At 36.6% G+C, this 19,221-nt stretch overlaps 1 protein-coding gene across 1 annotated transcript in view; it reads right to left on the reverse strand.

The window, feature by feature from the left end:
* LOC309653613 (glucocorticoid-induced transcript 1 protein-like) overlaps positions 1–19,221 on the reverse strand; it is a 134,387-nt gene that overhangs the window by 81,355 nt on the left and 33,811 nt on the right. The window contains exon 2 of the mRNA XM_082478496.1: positions 12,532–12,676. Coding sequence (XP_082334622.1) covers positions 12,532–12,676 — 145 coding nt within the window. The remainder of the gene's footprint in view (positions 1–12,531; positions 12,677–19,221) is intronic.

Consider the following 19,221-nt stretch of genomic DNA (forward strand, 5'->3'; position numbering starts at 1 on the left):
TAATAAGACAATGTATTAACCTCTGAAGGTAACATACTCTTTGTTAGATTACAGTGTTCATTTATTGATCAGTTGTTATCATGAGAGGTAAGGGGGTAGGGTCCATACACCACTGTTTTAGAACATGGATGAGATTATTTCTTTGCTACTCCATTCTGTCCTTTAGAATGATAACAAATCAGGTCTCTGGGAATTTTAGAAAATATTTCTTTCTACATACTGTTTTCTTTTTTCCTTTTTTTTTTTTCTCCTGAGTTTGCAAGACTTAAATTGCATCAGCCAAATAGTTGCTGTTATAAGATGTTATAAGGGAGTGGTGTTTTTGTTTTGTTTTGTTTTGATGGTTAGCATTTTTTAGCAATATAGTATTTTTTAATCATTTAAACAATCTTTATTTAATATTGGAGTATAGTTGATTAACAGTGTTGTGTGAGTTTCAGGTATACAGCAAAGTGATTCAGTTATACATGTATCTATTCTTTTTCAAATTCTTTTCCCATTTAGGTTATTACAGAATATTGAGCATAGTTCCCTGTGCTATACAGCAGGTCTTTGTAGGTTATCTATTTTAAATATAGCAGTGTGTACATGTTAATCCCAAACTCCCAATCTGTTACCCCTCTCAACCTTCCCTGCTGGTAACCATAAAGTCAATCTCTAAGTCTGTGAGTCTCTTTCTGTTTTGTAACTAAGTTCATTTGTATCATTTTTTTAGATTCTGCATACAAGCAATATCATATGATATTTGCCTTTATCTGTCTGGCTTACTTCACTTAGTATGAGAATCTCTAGGTCCATCCATATTGCTGCAAATGCCATTATTTCATTCTTTTTAAAGGCTGAGTAATATTCCACTGTATATATGTACCACTTCTTCTTTATCCATTCATCTGTCAATGGACATTTAGGTTGCTTCCATGTCTTGGCTAGTGTAGGCAGCACTGCAGTGAACATTGGGGTGCATGTATCCTTTCGAATCAGGTTTTTCTCTGGATATATGCCCAGGAGTGGGATTGCTGGATCATATGGTAGCTCTATTTTTAGCTTTTTTAAGGAACCTCCATACTGTTCTCCATAGTGGCTGTACCAATTTAAATTCCCACCAACAGTGTAGGAAGTTTCCCTATTCTCCACACCCTCACCAGCATTTACTGTTTGTAGGCTTTTTGATGATGGCAATTCTGACTGGTGTGAGGTGATATCTTTGTTGTTTTGATTGGCATTTCTCTAATAATTAGTGATGTTGAGCATCTTTTCATGTGCCTCTTGGCCATCTGTATGTCTTCTTTGGAGAAGTGTCTATTTAGGTCTTCTGCCCATTTTTTGATTCGGTTGTTTGTTTTTTGGATATTGAGCCACATATCTTTAATCCATTTAGGTCTTTATGTTTGCATATGGTGTTAAAGAATGTTCTAGTTTCATTCTTTTACATGTAGCTGCCCAGTTTCCCCAGCACAATTTATTGAAGAGACTTGTCTTTTTTCCATTGTATAGTCTTGCCTCCTTTGTTGTAGATTAATTGACCATAGGTGCATGAGTTTATTTCAGGGCTTTCTATCCTGTTCCATTGATCCATATTTCTGTTTTTGTGCCATTACTATACTGTTATGATGACTGTAGATTTGTAGTATAGTCTGAAGTCAGGGAGCCTAATTCCTCCAGCTCCGTTTTTCTTTCTCAAGATTGCTTTGGCTATTGGGGGTCTTTTGTGTCTCCATACAAATTTTAAGATTTTTTGTTCTAGTTCTGTGAAAAATGCCATTGGTAATTTGATAGGGATTGCACTGAATCTGTAGATTGCCTTGGGTAGTATAGTCATTTTGACAATATTAATTCTTCCAATCTAAGAACATGGTATATCTTTCCATCTTTTTTGTGTCATCTTTGATTTCTTTTATCAGGGGCTTACAGTTTTTGAAGTACAGGACTTTTGTCTCCTTAGGTAGGTATTTTATTCTTTTTGATGTGATGGTAAATGGGATTGTTTCTTTAATTTCTCTTTCTGATTTTTCATTGTTAGTGTATAGAAATACATCAGATTTCTGTGTATTAATTTTGTATCCTGCAACTTTACCAAATTCATTGATGAGCTCTAATAGTTTTCTGGCAGCATGTTTAGGATTCTCTATGTATAGTATCATGTCATCTGCAAACAGTGACAGTTTTACATCCTTTTCTAATTTGGATTCCTTTTACTTCTTTTTCTTCTCTGATTGCCATGGCTAGGACTTCCAAACTATGTTCAATAAAGGTGTCAAGAGTGGATATCCTTGTCTTGTTCCTGATCTTAGAGGAAACGCTTTCAGCTTTTTTACCATTGAGCTGTAGGTTTGTCATATATGGCCTTTATTATGTTGACGTATGTTCCCTCTATGCCCACTTTCTGGAAAGTTTTTACCATAAATGTGTGTAGAATTTTGTCAAAAGCTTTTTCTGCATCTATTGAGATGATCATATGGTTTTTATTCTTCAATTTGTTGATGGGGTTTATCACCCTGATTTGCAGATATTGAAAAATCCTTGCATCCCTGGGATAAATCCCACTTGATCATGGTGTATGATCCTTTTAATGTATTGCTGGATTCAGTTTGCTAGTATTTTGTTAAGGATTTTTGTGTCTAATGGCCTGTAATTTTCTTTTTTTGTGATATCTTTGGTTTTGATATCAGGGTGATGGTGGCCTCATAGAATGAGTTTGGGAGTGTTCCTTCCTCTGCGAGTTTCTGGAATAGTTTCAGAATGATAGGTGTTAACTCTTCTTTAAATGTTTGATAGAATTTGCCTGTGAACCTACCTGGTCCTGGACTTTTGTTTGTTGGGAGTTTTTTTGTTTTTTTGGCTACATTTGGTTTTTGTTGCTGCACGTGGGCTTCCTCTAGTTGTGGCGAGCGGGGATACTCTTCGTTGCGGTGTGTGGGCTTCTCCTTATGGTGGCTTCTCTTGTTGTGGAGCATGGGCTCTAGGCACGTGGGCTCAGTAGTTGTGGCTCATGGGCTGTAGAGTGCAGGCTCAGTAGTTATGGCGCACGGGCTTAGCTGTTCCGTGGCATGTGGGATCTTCCCAGACCAGGGATCGAACCCATGTCCTCTGCACTGGCAGGTGGATTCTTAACTACTGTACCACCAGGGAAGTCCTTGTTGGGAGGTTTTTAATCACAGTTTCAAATTCAGTACTTTTGACTGGTGTGTTCATATTTTCTGTTTCTTCCTGGTTCAGTCTTGGGAGATTGTATCTTTCTAAAAATTTGTCCATTTCTTCTAGGTTTTCCATTTTATTGGCATATAGTTGCTTGTAGTAGTCTCTTATGATCATTTGTATTTCTGTGGTGTCCACTGTAACTTCTCATTTTTCATTTCTAATTTTATTGATTTGAACCCTCTCCCTCTTTTTCTTGATGAGTCTGGCTAAAGGTTTATCAATTTTGTTTATCTTCTCAAAGAACCAGCTTTTAGTTTTATTGATCTTAGCTATTGTTTTCTTCGTCTCTATTTCACTTATTTCTGCTCTGATTTTTATGATTTCTTTCCTTCTACTAACTTTGGGTTTTGTTTGTTCTTCTTTCTCTAGTTGCTTTAAGTGTAAGGTTTGGTTATTTATTTGTGATCTTTTGTGTTTCCTGAGGTACAATTACATTGCTATAAACTTCTCTCTTAGAACTTCTTTTGCTGTGTCCCATAGGTTTTGGATTCATCCTTTCATTTTCATGTGTCTCTAGGTATTTTTTCATTTCCTCTTTATATCTTCAATAACCCATTGGTTGTTTAGTAGCATATTGTTTAGCCTCCATGTGTTTGTGATTTTTACAGTCTTTTTTTCTTATAGTTGATTTCTAATCTCATAGCATTGTGGTCAGAGAAGATGCTTGATCTGATTTCAGTTTTCTTAAATGTACCAAGGCTCGCTTTATGGCTCAGCATGTGATCAGTCCTGGAGAATATTCCATGTGCACTTAAGAAGAATGTGTATTCTGCTGCTTTTGGATGGAATGCTCTATAAATATAAATTAAGTCCATCTGGTTTAATGTGTCATTTAAGGCCTGTGTTTCCTTACTGATTTTCTGTCTGGATGATCTGTCCATTGATGAAAATGGGGTGTTAAAGTCCCCCACTGCATATTATTATGTTACTGTTGATTTCTCCTTTTATGGCGGTTAGTATTTGCCTTATATATTGAGGTGTTCCAATGTTGGGTGCATATATATTAACAATTGTTACATCTTCTTCTTGGATTGATCCCTCGATCATTATGTAGTGTCCTTCTTTGTCTCTTACGTTAGTCTTTATTTTAAAGTCTATTTTGTCTGATATGAATATTGCCACTCCAGCTTTCTTTTGGTTTCCATTTGCATGGAATACCTTTTTCTATCCCCTCACTTTCAGTCTGTATGTGTCCCTAGATCTGAAGTGGGTCTCTTCTAGACAGCATATATACAGGTCTTGCTTTTTTTATCCATTCAGCCAGTCTATGTCTTTTGGTTGGAGCATTTATTTTTAAATTTTTTTTTAAAGTATTAAAGAAAATAACGTTACTTAAAAAATTTTTTTTAATACATTTATTTATTTATTTATTTATTTTTGGCTGTGTTGGGTCTTTGTTTCTGTGCGAGGGCTTTCTCTAGTTGCGGCAAGCGGGGGCCACTCTTCATCACGGTGCGCGGGTCTCTCACTGTTGCATCCTCTCTTGTTGCAGAGCACAGGATCCAGACGCGCAGGCTCAGTAGTTGTGGCACACGGGCCTAGTTGCTCCGTGGCATGTGGGATCTTCCCAGACCAGGGCTCGAACCCGTGTCCCCTGCATTGGCAGGCAGATTCTCAACCACTGCACCACCAGGGAAGCCCCCATTATATAATATATACCACATCTTCTTCATCCATTCATCTGTTGATGTACACTTAGGTTGCTTCCATGTCTTTACTATTGTAAATAGTGCTGCTATGAACATTGGGGTACATGTATCTTTTCGAATTAGAGTTTTTGTCTTTTCTGGATATATACCCAGGAGTGGGATTGCTGGATCATATGGTAGCTCTATTTTTAATTTTTTAAAGAACCTCCATACTGTTCTCCATAATGGCTGTACCAATTTACATTCCCACCAACAGTGTAGGAGGGTTCCCTTTTCTCCACACCCTCTCCAGCATTTATTATTTGTAGACTTTTTGATCATGGCCATTTTGACTGGTGTGAGGTGATACCTCATCGTAATTTTGATTTGCATTTCTCTAATAATTAAGCATGTTGAGCATCTTTTCATGTGCCTATTGGCCATCTGTATGTCTTCTTTGGAGAAATGTCTATTTAGGTCTTCTGCCCATTTTTTGATTGGGTTGTTTGTTTTTTTGTTATTGAGTTGTATGAGTGTCTGTATATTTTGGAAATTAAGCCTCTGTTGGTCACATCATTTGCAAATATTTTCTCCCATTCCATAGGTTGTCTTTTCATTTTCTTTATTGTTTCTTTTGCTGTGCAAAGCTTTTAAGTTTCATTAGGTCCCATTTGTTTATTTTTGCTTTGATTTCTTTTGCCCCTAGAGAGATTGACCTAAGAAAACATTGGTATGATTTATGTCAGAGAATGTTTTGCCTATACTCTCTTCTACGAGTTTTATGGCGTCACATCTTATATTTAAGTCTTTAAGCCATTTCAAATTTAGTTTTGTGTATGGTGTGAGGGAGTGTTCTAACTTCATTGATTTACATGTGGCTGTCCAAGTTTCCCAGCACCACTTGCTGAAGAGAACTGTCTTTTCTCCATTGTATATTCTTGCCTCCTTTGTCAAAGATATAATTGACCGTAGGTGTGTGGGTTTATTTCTGGGCTCTCTATTCTGCTCTCCATTGATTCATATGCCTGTTTGTGTGCCAGTACCAAACTTTTTTGATTACTGTAGCACTGCAGTATTGTGTGAAGTCTGGGAGGGTTATGCCTACACCTTTGTTCTTTTTCCTCAGGATTGCTTTGGCAATTCTGGGTCCTTTGTGGTTCCATATAAATTTTAGTATGATTTGTTATAATTCTGTGAAAAATGTCATGGGTAATATGACAGGGATCACATTAAATCTGTAGATTGCTCTGGGTAGTATGGACATTTTAATGATATTAATTCTTCCAATACAAGAGCCTGGGACACCTTTCCATTTCTTTGAATCACCTTCAGTTTCCTTAATCAATGTGTTATTGTTCTCAGCACATAAGTCTTTCACCTCCTTGGTCAGGTTTATTCCTAGGTATTTTTTTTCTTTTTTGGATGCGATCTTAAATGGAATTTTTCTTTTACTTTCTCTTTCTGATATTTCACTGTTAATGTAAAGAAATGCAATGGATTTCTGTATGTTAATCTTGTAGGCTGCTACCCTGCTTATTTGGTTTATCAGTTCTAATAGTTTTTGTGTGGAGTCTTTAGGGTTTTCTACATAAAGTATCATGTCATTTGCATATAATGACAATTTTACCTCTTCCCTTCCAATTTGGATACCTTTTATTTCTTTTTCTTGTCTGAATGGTGTGGCCAGGACTTCCCATACTGCATTGAATAGAAGTGGTGGCAGTGGGCATCCTTGTCTTGTGCCAGGTTTTACAGGGAAGGCTTTCAGCTTTTCACTGTTGAGTATTATATTGGCTGTGGGTTTCTCATAAATAGCTTTTATTATGTTGAGATATATTCCTCCTATACCGTCTTTGGTGAGTTTTTTTTTTTTTTTTTTACCATGAATGAATGTTGAATTTTATCAAATGCTTTTTCGGCATCCATTGACATGAACATGTGATTTCTGTCTTCTCTTTTGTTGCTGTGGTGTTATCACAATGATTTGCGTATGTTGAACATCCTGAATCCGTTTTCAGTTAATTTTTGTGTATGGTGTAAGACAGTGGCTCAGTTTCATTCTTTTGCATGTGGTTGTCCAGTTTTCCCAACACCATTTACTGAAGAGACTATCCTTTTCCCATTGTATATTCTTGGCTCCTTTGTCATAAATTAATTGACCATATATACGGGGGTTTAATTCTGGGCTCTCTATCCTGTTCCATTGATCTATGTGTCTGTTTTTATGCCTATACGGTTTTGATTACTATAGTTTTGTAACATAATTTCAGGTCAGGGAGTATGATGCCTCCAGCTTTGTTCTTTCTCAAGATTGCTTTGGCTATGGGTCTTCTGTGGTTCCATACAAATTTCAGAATTGTGTGAGTTCTGTGAAAATGCCATTGGAATTTTGATAGGGATTGCACTGAATCTGTAGACTGCTTTGAATAGTATGGACATTTTAACAATATTAATACTTCCAATCCATGAGCATGAAATATCTTTCTACTTGTTTCTTTAATTTATTTCATCAATGTCTTATAGTTTTCAGCATACAGGTCTTTCACCTTCTTGGTTAAATTTATTCCTAGATATTTTATTATTTTTGATGCAACTGTAAATGAATTGTTTTCTTAATTTCTCTGATAGTTTGATATTAGTGTATAGAAATGCAACAGATTGCTGTATCTTGATTTTGTATCCTGCAACTTTACCAAATTCATTTATTAATTCTAACAGTTTTCTGGTGGAGTCTTTAGGGTTTTCTATATATAGTAAATTGTCATTTGCAAATAGTGACAGTTTTAATTCTTCCTTTCATTTATTTTTCTTCCCTAATTGCTCTGGGTGAGGCATCCAATACTATGTCAAATAAAAGTGGCAAGATTCGGCATCCCTGTCTTGTTCCTGATCTTAAAGGAAATGCTTTCAATTTTTCATCATTGAGTATGATGTTAGCTGTGGTCTTATCATATACGGCCTATATTATGTTGAGGTATGTTCTCTTTATACACACTTTGTTGAGAGATGTTGAATTTTGTCAAATGCTTTTTCTGCATCTATTGAGATGATCGTATAATTTTTATCCTTCATTTTGTTAATGTAGTGTACCATAATGACTGATTTGCACATGTTGGACCATCCTTGCATCCCTGGAATAAATCCCACTTGATCATGGTGTATGATCCTTTTAATGTATTGTTGAACTTGAGTTGCTAATATTACACTGAGGATTTTTACATTGATGTTCATCAGGGATACTGGCCTGTAATTTTCTTTCTTGCGGTGTTACTTGTCCAGTTTTGGTGCACCAGCTCTTTAAAGCTTCTTCCCAAAGCAAGTCTCATGGCCACACTTAACTTCAAGTGGGCAGAGAAGTATAATCTTATCATATGCCAAGGAGAGAAGATGAGAATATTTGTTAACAGCTCTAATCATTACTCTACCTGGGAAGTCAGAGGAAACACCTCTGATTATTACTCTATATTACTTTTATTGCTTGACCACTTTACAAAGAGCATATGTTACTTTATCATTTAAAAACACATTCACATGTAGATTTCATATCTGTCCATAGATGAAGATTTATACTTTGGACTGTGGGGTGAAAACTGAGGAAATGCTACTGTCTGATTATAGTAACCTTAACTACAAGTTCAATTTTAAGTGTCGGTAATAAACTTGTTTTAAAAAGGTTGTATCAGCAGGGTTAATGTAATAAAGTAACATCAAATTCTACAAATGGTTTTTAGTTTTTCTATTAAGCTACACAGATTAGTCTAATAAACTGGCAATTATCCATCTCCCCATTGGCCTCAAAAATGTGAAGCTGTCTCTTTTAGTCCTCAGAATAAATATGTGTATGTGCAACCTGGGTATTATTAAGTGCAATTTGTAAAAAAGGAAACTGAAGTGTGAGACACATAGCAGTTAATTCAATGGGCCATGATTTTCCCCCCAACACTTTATTTTAAAAATTCAAACAAATAGAATAGTTGAAAAAACTTCTCAGTGCATACTCAGAAAGCCAACACTTAGAATCTATATTTAACATTTTGCTACGTTTGCTTCATCACATATATATTCATCTATCTATCATCTATTGATCTTATTTTTTATTCATTTCAAAGTAAGTTGCAGACAGCACTATCCTTCACCTCTAAACATCTTAATTAGATTTCGGTATTTATATTCTGTATTTTAAAAGTTAAGTTATATATTAGAACGCACAAGTGTATACTTGCGTAAGTTCTAATAAATACATCCACCCATGTAACCAAAATCTCTATCAAGATATACAACAATTCCATTATCCCAGGAAGTTCCCTCACATTGGGTCTTGATTTGAACACAAGATCTCTAAAGTCTCTAAAGTCCACAGTCTTTCCCACAACACTATGCTACTTCTTTTAAAAAGGCCCAATGTATAAATACATGAAGCAATAAGAATTCTATTTCTAACCCTCAATAATTAAGGTAGCTGAAATATGGAAATATGAAAGGTAGAAAATACTAGAGATTCCCTCCACTAAAGCCAGACAGCCTAGGTATTTAATATCTGTAGCACAATGACTGTATCACTTTTTGTTTACTAATTTCCACTGAATAAATACAAATCTCTACTTCCTTCCCCAAGAGTTAAAGAATTAATCAAGGAGGTATGGACATGACAATAACAACCATCTCATATGTTCATCTCTTATACCTTCAATTAAACTAATAATGCTTCAGGGCAAGACCATTTCTTAGGCTTGTAAGGCAAGCACTAGGTCAAGTGCTATACACTTTAGTGATTACTATGAGAGGCAGTGAGGAACACTGTGTTTTGAGGAAAACACAAAACCTTTGGAATCAGCCAAATCTGGATTCAGATCTCTTCATATTTATTTAGCTATAGAACCATGTACAAGTTAAACTTCTCTAAGCCTCAGTATATCATATGTAAAATAAGGCCTATATTTGGCCTTCCTATCAATGTCAGGTTTCTCAAATAGACGATCTACATGCAGACCCAGGCAAGAGAAGCCCCTACCCTGGACCTCAGGCTTTTGGGGGAATTTTATGTAACAGTTTGTTAATTTAACTTAGTATGTATATGGTATGTAGGTCTACATTTATATTTGCTCCAGATCCTGCAGATGTTACAAATGGGCCTGCCTGTATCTGCTACTAATAACCTAACATGTGTATTGCCATATTCACTTTCAAATATTACCCTATTTAGTCATACAACATTACCATGAGTTAGGTTTCATTAATCCCATTGTGCAGATAAAGAAACATGTGGTGAAGAAACCTACCCAGCGCCCTTATCTTCTATCACCATATCACTCTCTTCTTAACTCCCAAATAGCTGAGCTTCCTTCTCTAACATATTATCAATATTTCACTCTCCAAGACAATATGCCCCTAATCCCTAAATCTACTCCCTATTTTCCATGACCTGTTGGTAGCACCTGATACTGTTAATAATTTTTCCTTTCTTAAAACAACTTTCTCTTTGGTTTCTAAGGCTAGACTATTTCATTTCTTCTCTTAGCTTTTGCTCTTTTTCTGTCTCCTCTTGTTAGAGTTTTGGTGAAGAATGAATAAGATCATGTTTTTGGAGACTGTCAGCATAAAGCATATATTCAATAAGAGGTAGGGTTTCTTTTTAACCTAAAAAGAATAGCTACCATTTTTAAGAATGGTGTCAATTACTCTACTAGGTGATACACACACAGGCACACACACTATTCCATTTATCCTAAAAGCACCATACAATCGAAGTTCAGATTGGCTGACAAATTAACCTGTATTAGAAACCAGGCTCCAACAATTCCTAGGTTTAGGATACTAAGTCACTTAACTTCCCTGAGCTTCTGCTTCCCCATCGTGTAATTTTATAATGTTCTTGTGAGAATTAAACGAAACACAGGATATAAAAACACAAAGTACATGGTACACAGTCAGTAAATGTTAAACTCCTTTCTCTCCTTGTTGCTACCAGGTGAATACATTAATTTTTTATCCTTCCCTTGTGTGCATTTCTAAAAACTAAGTCCTTGATCTCTTGACCTTCTTTCTTTACTCTATACCTACACTCTGTCACACTTGGGAGTCCAACTCCTCCAGAAAGATAGTTTTGAATTATCTGTGACCATTTCTAAGTGTGCAGGCCCACATCTCTAAGTTTTGCTAGTACTTTCTGCTTGAGAATCCCACTGCATACCATATCAAACTCCTCCTTTCCCTCACAAAGAATGGAAAGCAAAAGACTGGGAGTGGGTGACATAAAATGTTACACAGACAAAATTAATAGGATGCATGATAAAGAAGCTAATTTTATGGTTTCAAGCTTGCCTGAGAAAATTACAAAACTGGAGAAGATTCTCATAGATCATGTCTAAAGTTTTCTCCCCTTTTCCTCATTCTTCAGACATGAAACTCTAATCCTTCTATTTCCCTAACCCACAAAGCCAAAAATGTTCCCATTCCATTGAATTCCCTTACATTTAAATGCTCCATTCATCTAACACCTAATAATACTCTATCTTCTATTACCAATTTTCTTACATTTACATCTTATTTTCCTAACTTTTCTGTAAGTTCTTTAAGGCCAATAACCATCTCTTATACTTTTCGTATTCTACATAATGCTAATCGACTACTGCTATAAAGATATGGTCAAGAATTCAGAAATTATAAATTAAGATGTTTTCAGATCTTTTTCTGACATGGAAGGAAAACTTTTCAAGCCAAAAGCTGTGATCCACAAATAGAGAAGGTGTGACAAACAGGAAATTTTCTATTTCTCTCTCATGGATTTTAGTTTTGGCTTTAAACAGAAAAAAAACCCTTTAACATATATTTCCTTAGCCATGTGTTAATACTTTATAAATTATTTCCAGGAACTGTACAAGCTTTTCTTCAAAAACTACTTATACCAGCATACCTTGGAGATACTGCAGGTTCGGTTCCAGACCACCACAATAAAGCAAATATCGCAATAAAGAGAGTCACACAAATTTTTGGTTTCCCAGTGCATATAAAATTTATGTTTATACTATTACTGTAGTCTATTAAAGTGTTCAAAGGCATTACATCCTAAAAAAACAATATACATACCTTAATTAAAAATACTTTATTGCTAAAAAATGCTAATCATCATGTGAGCCTTCAGCAAGTCATAATCTTTTTACAATAGTAACAAAAAAGGTCACTGATGACGGATCACCATAACAAATATAATAATAATGAAAAAGTTTGAAATATTTAAAGAATTTCCAGAATGTGACCGAGAGACGTAAAGTGAGCAAATGCTGTTGGAAAAAAGACGCCGATAGACTTGCTCCATGCAAGATTGCCAAAAACCTTCAATTTGTAAAAAAAACACAATATCTGAGAAGCATAGTAAAGCAAAGCACAGTAAAACGAGATATGCCTGTATTTTCTAATACAGTTACTAGTCATTAATTTCTGTAGGCAAATAATTCCTAAAACTATAAGTCTCAAAAACCACACAATGTAGACTGATGTGCTATTTATTAAATATTAAATAATTTTAAAACTTTCAAAACCGAGATGATAAAAATACTTAGTCTAAAGTTTATTAAAAGAAATGGCTTTCTTCTTTGGTTGAATATATTTAATAACTGGGAAAATTTGATTAAATTAATTTTCTTTACGGTGATCAAAATAGAAGAACTGTAGGACAATAAAACTGATTTTGATTTGCTTGTTTTACCTGAGTAGCTTTATCTTTCATGCATGAAGGGTAATGAACATGAGGATCTCGTGGCCACTGTCCTGTGAGATAAGGTCGTATCCAAGAAGAGGTTCGCCTTATTGTACCAGAGGTTCGAACTTGATGAGATTTTGGCCTGTCCACTCTAAAAAAGTGAAAAAAGATTAGATTAGTCACTAATGAATAAAGTAAAACTTAAAATTATTTAACCTTCATAGTTTGTAAAATATCACTCTGTGAATTTTCCCTACAATATTTATTTACCCTAATAGCCCTCCTGCATGATGTGATGAAATTTATAGACCCTCTCCCAGAGGAAAATACATTCACATATTAAATTTTGCACACACTTCCAGGGCTCTCACACCCCACAAAGCCCATCCATTTTAGAGACCTATTCTAAAACCTGTATATCATCTCCACTGCCATTACTTTAATTAAGACTTCATCATGTCTCAACTGCCAGTTTCCTAAATGCTATCTCTGCGTCCACCCTAACTAAATCTTACAGTGCCACCTCCCTCCACTGCTTAAAAAAATTTCCATGGTTATTCACTGTCTTTAACTTAAAGCCCATTATTTTTCACAATTCAGCTCCCATATACATCAATACTTGATGTCTTGCTACTCCTCCATAAACCCATGTTAACTACGAAATGCCATACAAACTAACTGCAATTTCCCAAATGTAAAACGCTCACTTCTCTGCCTCTATACCTTCTATTATCTCCTGCACCTAAAATGTTCTCCTTCCCTGTTCACTTGACAAAAACTTATCTTCAAGATCAGCTCAGGTGTCACACTGCCTCTGTGAAACCTTTCCCAATGCTCTTCTTTTCTCCATCTCTGTCCTTTTTAAAGATATATGCACTCTCCTCTGCTTGCCTGGAGCCCTAAATTTGTCTTTCTTCCCCAACTAGAGCATACGTTTGGTCCCTACAGATTGAAAAGAACTTGATGCTCAATACTTACGAATTTATTCACAGCTACACAAAAATAACATGTATAAAGAATCTTATATTTTAATTCAGCTTCCTCATTTATGGATGAAGAATTTGAAACCCAGAGGGATAAAATTAAACTGTCCAATGAAACAGAACTGCTAACAGGTGATAGAGGTAAAAAGGAACCAAGATCTCCAGACATTCTACACAGTTCAATCAGTCTACAGTAATAATCTAGTTCTCCTCTCCATATAGGTACCATAGGTACCTCTGCTGAAAATTAAAATGATCATACTGAACTCTTTAGTTTCATTACAAAGAAACTATAAAGGATTTTTCATATATGAATCTCAAATAAGTTATACTACTAATGTGCATTGAATAATAAAATCCAGTGGATTACAAGCACCAAGGCTCAGTCTTACTCAGAGTTATATCTCACATCAAACAAAATGTCTTGCACATTACAGAGGGCCAAGAAACATTTGTTATTGAATACTGTCCTTTAACTATCCTTCTGAAACCAAAATACAAAATTGGGCTTTTTAAATCGGAAAACAAAAGAAAATGCAGCATACTGTGAACTATCATATTATTTACATACAGTCGTTCTCAGTTCTGTGGGGGACTGGTTCTAGGACCCTCACGGATACCAGAATCTGAGGAAGCTCAAATCCCTTATATTTGGCCATCCACCTCTCCGGGTTCCACATCCTTGGACACAGAGGGCTGGAGGGCCAACTTTATCTTACAACTGCAGTTCTGATTTCTTCTTTGACCCAAGAGTGTTAGAGAAGATCTGAAAATTACACAATTTCCTTCCTATCTTTATTACTTAGCTCTAATTTTATTTTGCCATAGGCAGAGAGTCTAGGACAATCTATTTCTACTCTTTGGAATCAGCTGAAATTTTATTTGTGACCAAAAATCATGGTCAATTTTCATAAATATTTCATGAGTCATGGAGAACATATATTTTCTGTTTTCAGAATAGTTATTTTTCTTGTACATCAGCTGAAATAAAAATATAGAATATAGTAATAATAAAATTATTATCTTTATCTGTCACAGACTTAGAGAACTACTCAAGTTTCTAAACTACTCTTGAGATATAACAATTCTCTTTATCTCTTGCAATTTTTATCATTTAAATTTAGTTCTGGGGAATTCCCTGGCAGTCCAGTGGTTAGGACTCTGCACTTCCACTACAGGGGGCATGGGTTCAATCCCTGGTCATCGGGGAACTAAGATCCCGCAAGCTGCGCTGTGTGGCCAAAAACAAGAAACAAACAAAAAAAAGTTTATAGAAATTTAGTTCTGTATAATTTGGTTCCATATTGATTCATGACATCATCATTATGGCTTATATGCTTCACCATTGTAGTCTGTTCCATTTATTACTTTTAAGCTCTGTCAAATTGAACATTATCACCCCTTTATGCTTTCCTTCTATTATAATGTATCTGCTTTGCCTATTCTTTTCTTTTCAATTTCTTTCAATCATGCTGTTTAGGTGCGACTCTTGTATACTGTATGTAATTAGGCTTTTTGAAAAAACTTTAGAGTAGGTCTTCTCCTTATAAAAGGTATGTTCATCCCACTTATATTTATTGTTATAACAAACTTGATTAAACCTGTCATAACTTTTTTCTTCCTCTTATAAATGCTTCCTTGCTACTTGTTTTCTATGTTTTACTGTTTACTTCTTTTTCCCTTCTTACCTTTTCCCCTACCATAGGTAATTTAGAAGATATGCAGATTGTTTTTATTTCTATTACTAGGAGTTACTTCTATTAATGCTTTTAAATATTTTTTCTGGCTATAAAAGCAATATGCACAAATTTTAGCAACTTCAGGAAACATGGAAAATTAACATGTCTCTCATAATCTGATTTATAATAATTTGTTTAAAACTTTTTAAAGTTACTTTACATTCCCTCCACCAAGAACAAAAAGACAAAAACAGTGTATCCCTTGAAAAAGAACATTTATAGCAATAAAAAAGGCCTACATAAAGGTCAGCCACAACCAGAAAATGAAAAGCCACTATATGCGAAAAACTTGTGCCTGAACTTTAAACTGCTCCAAACTATTATGAAAGTTGTATGTAGTCTACTTATAGTTATTAAAACTCCTGTTAACTTGGTGAACAATAGGGATCATTTTTATGTTTTATAATAAGTATATAAAGAATCTATAAACAAATCCCTTGATACATATAATATTCTAATCTATACTTTATTATATTATTAATCACTGGACCTTTGTCTATCCCTTTCAAAGGATCCCATTTCTCCCCTTAGTGTCCATTCTCTCTGATTACCTACTGTCAGAATTGTGGTCTTTATGTTATTTTGACTGAGTACTCCTAATAGTAAATAGCTAAGTATGCAGCAATATGTGCAGTTATTTATTTATAAATGAGGTATATATTATATGACTAATATGTTATATATAGTGTAAACCTAAGTAGAAATTTGCACATGATATAAAAAATAAAAATATGTATAAAAAAATGGAAGTTACATTTTCTTCCTGTATCTCATAAGTGGGTGGCCTTACTTCAGTGTGAAGACCACTGGGATAAGGGACTTTAAATTGGGTGCTCCCAAGGCCCAAGGAGCAGTGGCAGTCATCAGCTTGGACTCTGAAAACCTAGGCTCCAACATTTGGTGTAGAAACACTCACCTTGTGCTGAGTATCAGAGGGGGACATTCTTACCAACGAGAGAGCCAAGAAACAGATTTGGCAACCTTTTTCTGGGACAGCACGGACCAGAACTTCTGGTGTCATTAAATTTATGAGTTTTCTTGTATTTTCCCTTAACCAAAAGGAGCTTTTGTACTTTTAAATGTTGTATAAATGTGTTATGTTGGGTGAGAGCCTGAGGTTTTTGAACTGGAAACTTCCTGAAATTTATATCTCCATGTGGTTACCATAAACATAATGTAATAAAAGGGAAAAATATGAATTGGGTGCTAAATTCAATCTACAGATTGGCCAGTTAGCTCTAATTCTGTGATATAATGCTATTGCTTAATTGTGTTAAGAATGTGTAAACAAGCATCACACATTACCAATACCAAAATAACAAAAACGGTCTGCCTTAAATAGAAAGAATAAGGTAGGACAACATGGTATCAATATCCTGTTATAAAATTCGCTCTACCAGGGACTTCCCTGGTGGACTAGTGTGGGGGACTCTGCGCTCCCAATGCGGGGGGCCTGGGTTCGATAACTGGTCGGGGAACTAGATCCCACATGCATGCCGCAACTAAGAGTCCGCATGCCACAAATGGGAGCCCACATACTGCAAGGAGGATCCCGTGTGCCGCAACTAAGACCCAGCACAGCCGAGATAAATAATAAATAAATAAATAAATATTAAAAAAAATTGGCTCTACCAGTCATGATTTTTTAAAAAATTATAGTATATGAAGTAAATATACTTGAAAGGTTATATTTCAAACATATGCTTTAAAAGATTCTCACCATTGCTCACACAAGGAAAATTTCAAAGAAATGTAGTTGTTAGTAATTTCCACGTAAGTTATTTGAAGGGTGAAAATTCAAAATAACTTTAAAAATTGGCAAGGATAGTACTCTTCCAAGATATGATTAGCCATAATAACCCCACTTAACCAAATATCAGTAGGGCCTTATTTACCAACACATTCATCATAAGCAGTGCGATTCTACTTTAACTTATTAGATAAGTTATTAAATAACACGACTTATTCCTATTATCCAAACTATCATGGCAATGAGTTAGATTTTAACTGCCTCAACATCTAAGCCTTGATTCTCCCAAATTTTTATTTATTTAATTTGCGGTATTATTGCCTACCAATTCAGGTTTTACAATTTAGTGCAACAATAAAAATCAACACTGGTTTTGCATTATAGTAGTCCCCTCTTATCCTCACTTTCACTTTCCACAGTCAACCATGGTCTGAAAATATTAAATGGAAAATTCCAGAAATAATTCATAAGTTTAAGATTGGGGGGCAGAGTCAAGATGACGGACTAGGAGGACATGGAATTCACGTCTCCACACAACTAGGGCACCTACCAGGCACCGGTGAGGGACCACAGACACCTAAGGGGAGGGGAGAAACCCCCAGTGACCAGGTAGGACGTGGGGCATGGGGGGAGTGAGAGGGGGAGAAGTGGAGGTGGGATGGGACTGGCGCCCGTAACGGGTGGCTGCTGGAGGGGAAGGGATCCCACCCCAAAAGGGGGAAATTGGGGGACCACTGGGAGGGCAGAGGATCAAAAGGGAGCATGGCCAGTTCTCCCCTGCCCACTTGGGCCCCCAGGAGCCTGCTGAGATCCCGGTCCTGATCCTATGCCCACGAAGGTCCCCTCCAGCTGCATGGGTCCTGAGGGAGTGGGCGGGAGGGAAGGGAAAGCAAAAGTAAAGGCCAGACCTACTGGACTGGAACCCCTGAGGGGTGGCTGGGGGAGGGGAGGAGTTCCTACACCCAGCAGGACACACCCATGGTTAGGGGTCCAGCAGGGACTGGGGAGACCCCGGGGGAGATGGGGAGTGGGGGCGTGGAGGAATGGAAGGGAACGCAGCCAGTGCTTTCCCTGTCCACTTAGGTACCAGAGAACCTGTTGGGCTCCTGGGCCTAATTCTCTGCCCTCAGCGCCTCCCTCCTGCTGCACAGAGACCAAGCCCCACCCCTACACCCCCACCCAGGGCCCTACCTCTACACTCAGAGAACCCCTCCAATGGGCTGGGCCTAAACCGCACCCACACACCCTCACCCACGGCCTTGCCTCCAAACCCCAAAACTCCACACTCTGAAGGCCCTCCTTTGGACGTGCTGCCTCTCCCCTTCTGTAGGTCCTAAGTAGAGGCCCTGCCCGACACTTGAACATCACCCTCCCAGACCACGCCCCCAAGACCTTTTCTGGCTGCATGGGTACTAAGCCTAGGCCCTGCCCCACCGTAACCCCCGCCACTGCCTACGTTCCAACCCTGCCTAAACTCCGCCCCCCATAGCCAAGGCTTTTTTCTTTCCTTTTTTCCTGTTTTAGATTGGGGTTCTGTTTTACCCTGTTGATTACTTGTTCTTCATTCATTTATATGTTTATTTTTCTAATAAATCTTTTATTTTTCTAATTTTATTTTATTCTTTATAGTTTGTTATTGTTCTGCTCCTTTTGGCTTGTTCCCCCACCCCCCTTTTTTCTTTTTCTTTTTTCTGTTACAGTTTTATTTTACCTTGTTGCAGTTGTTTCAATTATATTATTATTTTTCCTAATATATTTTTGATCTTTCTAATTTTATTTTGTTTTTTATTCTTTGTTATTGTATTGCTCCTTTTCCTCTTCTTTTTTTTTTTTGCCGCACCACATGCCTTATGGGATCTGGTTCCCAGGCTACAGGTTGGGCCCGAGCTCCTGTGGTGGCAGCTCCGAGTCCAAACTGCTGGACTAACAGAGAACCTCAGACCCCAGGGAATATAAATCGGAGTGAGGCCCCCCAGAGGTCCTCATCTCAGCACCAAGACCTGGCTTTATCCAACTGCCTGCAAACTCCAGTGCTGGATGCCTCAGGCCAAATAATCACTAAGACAGGAATACAGTCCCACCCATCAAAGAAAAAAAAATGAAATGACAAAAAATATGTTACAAATGAAGAAGCAAGGTAAAAACCTACAAGACCAAATAAATGAAGGTGAAATAGGCAACCTACCTGAAAAATAATTCAGAGTAATGATAGTAAAGACGATCC

This window comes from Balaenoptera physalus (genome assembly GCF_965194825.1).
Source record: "Balaenoptera physalus genome assembly, contig: HAP1_SCAFFOLD_690, whole genome shotgun sequence".
NCBI lineage: Eukaryota > Metazoa > Chordata > Mammalia > Artiodactyla > Balaenopteridae > Balaenoptera > Balaenoptera physalus.